Source organism: Clupea harengus, chromosome 23 (genome assembly GCF_900700415.2).
Source record: "Clupea harengus chromosome 23, Ch_v2.0.2, whole genome shotgun sequence".
Lineage (NCBI taxonomy): Eukaryota > Metazoa > Chordata > Actinopteri > Clupeiformes > Clupeidae > Clupea > Clupea harengus.
In genome coordinates, this window is record NC_045174.1 from 18,899,980 (window position 1) to 18,910,345 (window position 10,366).

General features: G+C 50.2%; 1 protein-coding gene across 1 annotated transcript in view; it reads right to left on the bottom strand.

Annotated features, from left to right (window-relative positions):
- Window positions 1–1,185: 1,185 nt before the first annotated feature.
- sdk2b (sidekick cell adhesion molecule 2b) overlaps window positions 1,186–10,366 on the bottom strand; it is a 364,250-nt gene continuing 355,069 nt past the window's right edge. The window contains 1 exon segment of the mRNA XM_042703378.1: window positions 1,186–2,241. Within this exon segment, the coding sequence (XP_042559312.1) occupies window positions 1,753–2,241 (489 nt within the window). The 3' untranslated portion in view covers window positions 1,186–1,752.

Consider the following 10,366-nt stretch of genomic DNA (forward strand, 5'->3'; position numbering starts at 1 on the left):
CGGCCGTCTCGCCTCACGGCTGTCTGGTGCGGGCACATCTGCTCACACGCTCGGAGCAGGCATGAGGGCTCGGCATGACCTCACTTCCTGGCTCGCATTCAAGAGTGCCGAGCGCTGATGTCATCCGGAGGAGGAAGCTGACAACCAGTGGCTGCGCCCTCTCCTGACACACACACACACACACACACACACACACACACACACACACACACACAAAACACACAAAACACATACAAAATTCCCTTTTCTGCCAGCTCTCTTGGGAGCAGTCGAGACATTGTCTGTGTGTGTGTGTGTGTGTGTATGTGTGTGTGTGTGTGTGTGTGTGTGTGTGTTCCACCTCCTCTCTCCTTCGTTGGAGCTCTGAAGAGTGTGCCATCCACAGTCAGTATACAGTTGCCTGGTCAGGTGAGGACGTGACAGCAGAGAGGGAGAACTCAGCAGTGGGGAGAAGGGAGGACAGCTGGACGTCTCAGAGACAGAGCACCAGTCAGTCCCCTACGGGCTCACTGAGGACAGGTCCTGTGGGCTCTACGGGCCCGGGGCCACGGTCTGTCTGCCGCGTAGGCAGGCCTTTGTCGGTGACTTTGGCATCCACAGGTAAATCCCAAAACAGCAGAATGGATCTGGTCCGTATATATCCAGCCCTAATCGGGCAAAGACCTGCGCCAGGTTAGCCGTCATCTGGAACACCAGCCCTACATCCGTCCGCTGCTCGTTGACGTCTTGGTAGCCCACACCAAATGCATCCATCCAAGCCCTAAACGCGCTTTCGCATCAATCCTTCTGCCGACCTCTGGGGTCGCTGAGATAGACCTTTCAACTTTGACCCCTACTTCAGGCGCTCAGGGCTTCTTTTCTTACTGAAAACGTGCTTGTGCTGTGTCCTCGTGCTCTGGGCAACTCCAGCTCAGGGATCTTCCCCAAAGGACGAGAGAGAGAGAGAGAGAGAGAGAGAGAGTCTCAAAGCCAAACCTCTGAGAAAAAAAACCCTCAGTACTCTCAAGGGAAAACCACCATCCTCTTCATCAGTGGTCCTGCTCTCAAGGGGAAACCACCGTCCTCTTCATCAAGCTTGTTCTCTCTGGTCACTTCACTCTCCTTTGCTATCTCCGCCATTATGCCGTAGCTGTATCCCATTGGTGCATATGGCCATAAAGTTTATCAAAGACCATTCATGTTGTTTTTATTTATATATATATATATATTTTTTTTTTAGTTTGTTCCACATTTTGGATTAAGAGATGTTTCGTTTGGGTTGAATCCTTGTATACTGTGAGTGAATAAGAGACAAAAGTTAGGTAAAAGAAAAAAAGAAATACATGCATCGCTCAAGCTGCAAAAAACAGACACAAAACCAGAAGGCCATCGGTCCTTTCGATGTCCGCATGATTGTCTCTTCAGATAGCAGAAGAAGAAGTAGAAGAAGAAGAAGAAGCAACTCATCACAAACACGTAAACCAGCTGTCAGCACTTCTTGAGTCTTAGCCAAAAGCCACTAAAGTAGTGATAGAAATGCATAGAGAGACAAATAGCAAAAACAAAAGCGTTTCAAATCAAACCTGCTGCTGTGACCGAAAAAACAAAAACACGACAAAAAAAAGAGAGTAAGTATGAGTTCTTCTTCCGTTTTGAACATTTTTGATCGTCGTTCTGTCCTGTAGGGACAAGACGGGCAAAGAAGGGGCCAAGGTTGCTCGCTCGATCGCTAGCTCGCTCGCTCGGTCGGTCGATCGATCGGGGTCAAACGGGTCAGACGAAGGAAGAGAACCCGGCGATGGGGGTGCGGGACCCGGGTGCCAGGCTGCTCGGGGGCCGGTACAGGGAGCCATGCTGGCTGGGCGGGTTGGAGCTCTGTTGGCACGGGGTGGGAGTCCGACTTCCCTTGGGCCTAAACAGGCTCCCCTGCCCCTGCCCTTCCACCTGCACGTGCCCTGCCACCTGCCCCTGCACCTGGCCCTGCCCTTGTTGCCCCTGCCCCGGGGTGGGCGTCTGCATTTCCCCCCGGGGGGAGTTGAGCTGGGGGGGCATGGGCGGCAGAGGGGGCAGAGGGGGCGGCTGGGCGCAGGGCTCGGGCTCGCCGGCGTCGGACTCGGTGGCGTAGCTGTAGGCCTGGGCGCGGGAGATGCCCTTCTGCTGGCGCCGCCAGGAGTTGTAGTAGGTGGGGTCGCTGATGTAGTGGTTGACGAAGGAGTGGGTCTTCTGCCGGTTAGACTCCACCTCATACTCGCTGTCACTGCCCTGAGAGGGGGATAGAGAGAGGGAGAGAGAGAGAGAGAGAGAGAGAGAGAGAGAGAGAGAACAACACAGAGGTTAGAGATAACACTGCAACCCTGATCCCTTACAAGGCTTTTCATTTCCTACGCACATAACACACTCACACACACATATACACACACACACAGAAGATAAGCATACTCACAGAGATAGGGACTTACTCACACACACTCAAACATATAAAGCAGCTGGGAAATACAGCTGGAAAAACAAACACATATACACACACACACACACACACACACACACACACACACACACAGACAAACGTATACTATGTACACAGGGATTCTGGTCCCAAGAGGTGCACTGTTGACTAAACAATAACACGAAAGGTCAAAGGTAAGTTATGGCACTTGGGTAAGAGTGATCCATGATTACAACAGACACACACTACTGGGTCTAATCTCTAGAGAACAAGGAGGGGAGGGGGGGAGGCACTGATCACACATGACACTCCAGCAAGGCACATTGGATTGGGAGATACAGAATCAGAGGGAGGGACCTAGAGGAGAGGAAGGAAAGGGAGGGGGCCGATCTCCTGTCAATCAAACACACAAGCAGGTCCTCACCAAGTTGAGCGGCAGAACACGGAGGCCCCCCGTCTTATACGGGAACACAAGCGCCTCCTAGAGGTGAATAAAAGATAGCGGGTTTTACAAAGTTGGCTTTGAAATCAGAAGCTTTGAGCTTCCAGGTCATGGCAACACAAGAGAGAGAATTCAGCCCAATGGGATTTAATGATGACGATGATGAGACATGAGAGGCAAATAGGACATTCACGATTGGTCAGAAGGACAAGGACATTCACGATTGGTCAGAAGCACAAGGACATTCACGATTGGTCAGAAGCACAAGGACATTCACGATTGGTCAGAAGGACAAGGACATTCACGATTGGTCAGAAGGACAAGGACATTCACGATTGGTCAGAAGCACAAGGACATTCACGATTGGTCAGAAGCACAAGGACATTCACGATTGGTCAGAAGCACAAGCAGGATCTCTTGGTTTGTAAAGGTACGGCCACTTCCTGGTCCTCATGGATGGATTTTTTTCAACAGGTCATTCTCCCGCAAGTACATACTGGTCATTTCATTAACATGCAGTTAGTAATGAAATGAATGCTGAACTCACAAAGCGTCAGATTGACGGTCGACAAAGAACAAAGAATTACCCCGATAGCTGCACTGGATCAAGACTGAGGCCAAACAGAATCACATCCCTCCTTGGTACCACCAGCTAAACCTCAGTGAACGGAAAAGTCTCACAGTTTTCACAGTCACTGTCTCTGCCGATTGGATTATTGAGTAGCAGACTCTTACTAGCCCAGCGACGTCTTATACTCTTTATTAACCCAAAAACGTCTCTTCTTCTACTCAAGGTGAAGTAGAACTAGCCCCATGCTAGTGCTTACTCAGCTAACTAACGCTAACTCTAAAAAAACACTCAGCTTTTATCACTACGGAGACGAACCCAGCTGAATCCCCCCCCCCCTTCCTTCCCCTCACACTCGTTCACTCCTCACTCCACTGATCCTTCTCCACCTCCGCTCCACGCTCTCTATTCCTCCTAATCTGGGCAGGAATTTGGGAATTTCCTCAATTTTTTTTTTAGCCATTTGATCCTCCACTCTCCACTCTCTGGTGAGGTAAAGAGAAGCGAGGCACCCAAGCCCCCCCTTTTCACGCTCTCACTCATCCCTCGTTCCAGGCATTAACAAAGAAAGAGAATTCAACCCGCTTCATCTTTTTTTTTTTAATCACCCCCTGCAGAAAGGATTTTACTCTCGTTCCTTGACCCTCAGCACAGAGCCATCAGCCACCTCCCCATTCCATCAAAGGGTTGACAGCCTTAGACATGGAATACTAACGGGGATCCTCAACTGACCGACTGACAACTCAGAGAGACGATTCTCCAGCAGACTCCATGGATACCATGGCTCCGACCCAGCGAAGAAGACGAGGTTAATATAGGAAACAGAAAGAGAGAGAGAGAGAAAGAGAGAGAGAGGCAAAGAGAGAGAGAGAGCGAGAGAGAGAGAGAGAAGGAGGCTCCTGTTTCTTGTCTTGGGCTGATCGTAATTGCTCTGAATGCTTCAAGATTTGGCTCCCGCCTTGATCCTGATTCTCTGTCTCCTTCACCATCTGCTGTCTTTGTCTCCACTCATTCTCTCTTTTATTTCTCTCTCACTCTGCAGCGGTCTCTCTCTATCCCTCTCTCACTCTGCAGCGGTCTCTCTCTATCCCTCGCTCTTTTATTTCTGTCTCTCACTCTGCAGCGGGCAGACGGAGTAGCCCTTAAGGTCTCTCTCTATGCCTCTCTCTCTATCCCTCTCTCTTTTCCTCTTGCACACATTCCTAAATCTGAGTGTTCTTTCCTCCATCTCTCCTTCCTCCGCTCATTCTTTCTTTTTTATATCTTTCTATTTCAAAAAATGTCTTTCCTCTAAGATAGACAACAACACACTCCTTAAGGCTGTTATTGTCAGTTTCTCTTTCATCCTTCTCTTCCTACTTCCCTCTTTCCTTCCTGCTCTACTTCAGACAGGACCAAAGACCCCTTACATCTCCCATCTCTCTCTATCTCTCCACCCGAGTCATTCAATCAATCATTCATTTATTCATTTATGAATCCCTTCAATCAATCACTCATTCATTTATTCTGTGAAGGACCGGACGGTCACCCCACGTTGTTTGGGGATGTGGCAACTGGACTGGGTGGTGCGGTGCGGAAGAACAGGGCGGGAGATGATGGTTTTCATATAAAAATATATATATATTTATTTACACGGGGACTAACCCCAACAGTGCCCTCAAAATAAACAAACAAAACCATTCAGGCCGTACCGCCCGGAACTTAAGTGCGTGGCACCCTGGGCACCTGCTTGGCCGATTAGGCCCAAGTACCGGCACCTGCTCAAGGCCCAAGCCAGGCCCCCAAACTAGGCCCAGGCACTAAGTCCGAAGCTAAGTACATAGCTAGCCACCAAAATAAACACATGAACTTAACACATCACAAGGCACACAGACAAGGCACAGAAACAAGGCACACAGAACAAGCACAAAGGAACAGGCATAAAACAGGGCCAACGCTGTCCACACATCTAGACAGAAAACACATACACCTTCTAAAAACAGGGAAGTGTTTTACCCTACTACCTCTCATCATTCCTCTCCGCTGCCTCTCTGTTGTGTGTCTCTCAGCCTGCCTCCCTCTTGCAAATGAGGCACCTCTTAAATAGGGCACAGCCACGTTGGCTTAATTAACTCCCACATTGGCATCAGGTGAGCCCAGCCCCAACCATTATGGGGTGGAGTCCAAAAGTCTTAGGGCACCATGTTTTTTTTTTTCCACGGTGAGGAGGGGGAGAATTCACCTTCTCACATTTCCCTCCCCTTCTGGAGTCTCGCCACCCAGTGGCGGGACAAGCCGGCCCAACTGCTCTGCGCCGCTGCGGGGTGGATCCTCCTCCGGCGCTGTTCCTGGCTGGCCCCAGGTAGGCCATCTCCTGCCGGTGCTGGTCTTCTGCTCCCCTTCACCTCCAGTGTCTCGGTCAGCGTCACATCCCACCGCTGCCACCAAATGTGAAGGACCGGACGGTCACCCCACGTTGTTTGGGGATGTGGCAACTGGACTGGGTGGTGCGGTGCGGAAGAACAGGGCAGGAGATGATGGTTTTCATATAAAAATATATATATATTTATTTACACGGGGACTAACCCCAACAGTGCCCTCAAAATAAACAAACAAAACCATTCAGGCCGTACCGCCCGGAACTTAAGTGCGTGGCACCCTGGGCACCTGCTTGGCCGATTAGGCCCAAGTACCGGCACCTGCTCAAGGCCCAAGCCAGGCCCCCAAACTAGGCCCAGGCACTAAGTCCGAAGCTAAGTACATAGCTAGCCACCAAAATAAACACATGAACTTAACACATCACAAGGCACACAGACAAGGCACAGAAACAAGGCACACAGAACAAGCACAAAGGAACAGGCATAAAACAGGGCCAACGCTGTCCACACATCTAGACAGAAAACACATACACCTTCTAAAAACAGGGAAGTGTTTTACCCTACTACCTCTCATCATTCCTCTCCGCTGCCTCTCTGTTGTGTGTCTCTCAGCCTGCCTCCCTCTTGCAAATGAGGCACCTCTTAAATAGGGCACAGCCACGTTGGCTTAATTAACTCCCACATTGGCATCAGGTGAGCCCAGCCCCAACCATTATGGGGTGGAGTCCAAAAGTCTTAGGGCACCATGTTTTTTTTTTTCCACGGTGAGGAGGGGGAGAATTCACCTTCTCACATTTCCCTCCCCTTCTGGAGTCTCGCCACCCAGTGGCGGGACAAGCCGGCCCAACTGCTCTGCGCCGCTGCGGGGTGGATCCTCCTCCGGCGCTGTTCCTGGCTGGCCCCAGGTAGGCCATCTCCTGCCGGTGCTGGTCTTCTGCTCCCCTTCACCTCCAGTGTCTCGGTCAGCGTCACATCCCACCGCTGCCACCAAATGTGAAGGACCGGACGGTCACCCCACGTTGTTTGGGGATGTGGCAACTGGACTGGGTGGTGCGGTGCGGAAGAACAGGGCAGGAGATGATGGTTTTCATATAAAAATATATATATATTTATTTACACGGGGACTAACCCCAACAGTGCCCTCAAAATAAACAAACAAAACCATTCAGGCCGTACCGCCCGGAACTTAAGTGCGTGGCACCCTGGGCACCTGCTTGGCCGATTAGGCCCAAGTACCGGCACCTGCTCAAGGCCCAAGCCAGGCCCCCAAACTAGGCCCAGGCACTAAGTCCGAAGCTAAGTACATAGCTAGCCACCAAAATAAACACATGAACTTAACACATCACAAGGCACACAGACAAGGCACAGAAACAAGGCACACAGAACAAGCACAAAGGAACAGGCATAAAACAGGGCCAACGCTGTCCACACATCTAGACAGAAAACACATACACCTTCTAAAAACAGGGAAGTGTTTTACCCTACTACCTCTCATCATTCCTCTCCGCTGCCTCTCTGTTGTGTGTCTCTCAGCCTGCCTCCCTCTTGCAAATGAGGCACCTCTTAAATAGGGCACAGCCACGTTGGCTTAATTAACTCCCACATTGGCATCAGGTGAGCCCAGCCCCAACCATTATGGGGTGGAGTCCAAAAGTCTTAGGGCACCATGTTTTTTTTTTTTCCACGGTGAGGAGGGGGAGAATTCACCTTCTCACATATTCATTCCTTATTTTTCATTTTCATCATTCTTATTCTTTCCTCCCGACGCCCTTGCGTCTCCCTCGGCTCCCCTCTCCCTCTGCTCCTCTCTCCCGACCCCCTTGCGTCTCCCTCTGCTCCCCTCTCCGGCACTCTACACGTGTGACACATCTGGCCGAGCTCACATTCCCGCCAGGCCTGCCTGGCTCCGGCCTTCACCAGAGAAAAGGGCTTTCATGCCAAACATCTCAGAGCTGCTGCGTGTGTGTGTGTGTGTGTGTGTGTGTGTGTCTGTGTGTGTCTGTGTGTGTGTGTGTGTGTGTGTGTGTGTGTCTGTGTGCGTCTGTGCCTGTGTGTGTCTGTGTGTGTCTGTGTGTGTGTGTGTGTGTGTGTGTGTGTGTGTGTGTGTGTGTGTCTGTGTGTGTCTGTGTGTGTGTGTGTGTGTGTGTGTGTGTGTGTGTGTGTGTGTGTGTGTGTGTGTCTGTGTGTGTGTGTGTGTGTCTGTGTGTGTCTGTGTGTGTGTGTGTGTGTGTGTGTGTGTGTCTGTGTGCGTCTGTGCCTGTGTGTGTCTGTGTGTGTCTGTGTGTGTCTGTGTGTGTGTGTGTGTGTCTGTGTGTGTGTGTGTCTGTGTGCGTCTGTGCCTGTGTGTGTCTGTGTGTGTCTGTGTGTGTCTGTGTGTGTGTGTGTGTGTGTGTGTGTGTGTGGGTGGAAAAGGGCTTTCATGCCAAACATCTCAGAGCGAGTGTGTGTGTGTGTGTGTGTGTGTGTCTGTGTGTGTCTGTGTGTGTGTGTATGTGTGTGTGTGTGTGTGTGTGTGTCTGTGTGCGTCTGTGCCTGTGTGTGTCTGTGTGTGTCTGTGTGTGTGTGTGTGTGTGTGTGTGTGTGTGTGTGTGTGTGTGTGTGTGTGTGTGTCTGTGTGTGTGTGTGTGTGTGTGTAAAAGGGCTTTCATGCCAAACATCTCGGAGCTACTCCCCCCCACGTCAGCTCTTTATTTATTTATGTATTTATTTTGTCATCTCTAATGTGTGTCGGACAAATTTGTGAATGTCACTGGAGATGTCAGCCATGATAAATTACAGAAACGTGCTTCGGTGAACTGCTCTTATCCAAACACACTTTTTTTTTCCGTCTGACTGCTTGTCATATTTGTAGTGGTTCTAACTCCTCTCTTTTCTCTGTCTCTCTCTCTTTCTCTCTCCTTCTTTTTCCCTCCATTTTCTTTGCAGCGAATTCAAAACAGATCTGGAGCTATGCTACGAGTTCTCCACCCTATCCCCCAGCTTCTGCCCTGTCAACACACACACACAAACACACACACCACACACACACACAAAAATGCCACATACACACACAAGCTCTGCTCTGAATATAGCACCGCCTGAATTCTTGGCTAAATCAATTTGCATAGCGTAGCTTTTCCAGGACGGTCGTCACAATTCATGAAGTATTCCTTAACTTTGTGCTGCCACTATCACACAAAGACCTCCTTTATCCCACACAGTGTTGCAGGAACTGATGGAGGCCTGGTATTGGCTGGATGTGGTGTGTGTGTGTGTGTGTGTGTGTGTGTGTGTGTGTGTGTGTGTGTGTGTGTGTGTGAGTGTGTGTGTGTGTGTGGCTCCAGCTTGGATGTGTCGTATGTGGAGAGCACTGGGGCAGAATGAAAGGCATTCCTGTCATGCCGTCAGCGTCTGCATCACAACAAGAGGCAAACAAGACACACAACACACACACACACACACACACACACACACACACACACTGAAAAGAGCTCTTCTTCTCTACTCTCCTCAGGCTGTGACCTCATGCCAGAGCAACACTCACACTCATACACACTCATCCAGCCAGCGCTGGCTGTGCGTGCGTGTGTGTGTGTGTGTGTGTGTGTGTGTGTGTGTGTGTGTGTATGCGTCTGTTGTGCACATGTGTATCTATGGGATGTGAATGCATCTGTGTGCATGTATGTATGTGTGTGTGTCTGTGTGTGTGCATGTATGTGTGTGTGTGTGTGTGTGTGTGTGTTTAGGCTCTCCCGCCTTCAATCTAATCTACTTTTTTTAAAAGTCCCCTCTTTACAGGCCTTGTTTAAAGGAGACACTTTAAAGCGTCGCCCTGAGGACGTCTCGTCCTCATCCTCTCGCCGTTCATTAGACTTCATTAGAAGTCAATTAAGTCATAATGAGCCGAGAGGGTTACGGGGCATAGACTCTCTTACACACACACACAGACACACACACACACACACACACACACAGACACACACACACAGCCCTAGAGATGCCTGGGTCCTTTTGGTTAGGTTCGGAGACAGACACCATACTGAGGCTGTCAGCTCTGGTTAATCTCTGCATCAGTGTAGCCAGAGCTGGAGGAACGTCATAATTAAGAGCTTATCTGGCACAGGGAGACTATTACACACTGCTCATGGCCCTGCTTTATCAAGGCAGTCTGTGTGTGTGAAAGAGTGTGTGTGTGTTTGAGTGTGTGTGCATGTGGGCATTTGTGTAAGAGTATGTGTGCGTGTGTTTGTGTGTGTGTGTGTGTGTGTGTGCGCGTGCATCAGCACGTGTTACACCATGACACTGTGTGTGTGTGTGTGTGTATTTCTGTGTGTGAGAGAGTGCCAACGTACTCTCTACACTCACTCTACATCTGAGGGTCAGTTTCAAGTACAGCGGTCACTCACAGCAGGCCCTCCTTCCTCTCTGAGTCGTCTACTGTGGTGATGTGTGTGTGTGTGTGGTGTGTGTGTGTGTCTGTGTGTGTGTGTGTGTGTGTGTGTCTGTGTGTGTGTGTGTGTGTGTGGTGTGTGTGTGTGTGTGTGTGTGTGTGTGTGTGTGTGTGTGTGTGTGTGTGTGTCATCACTGTTGTGATG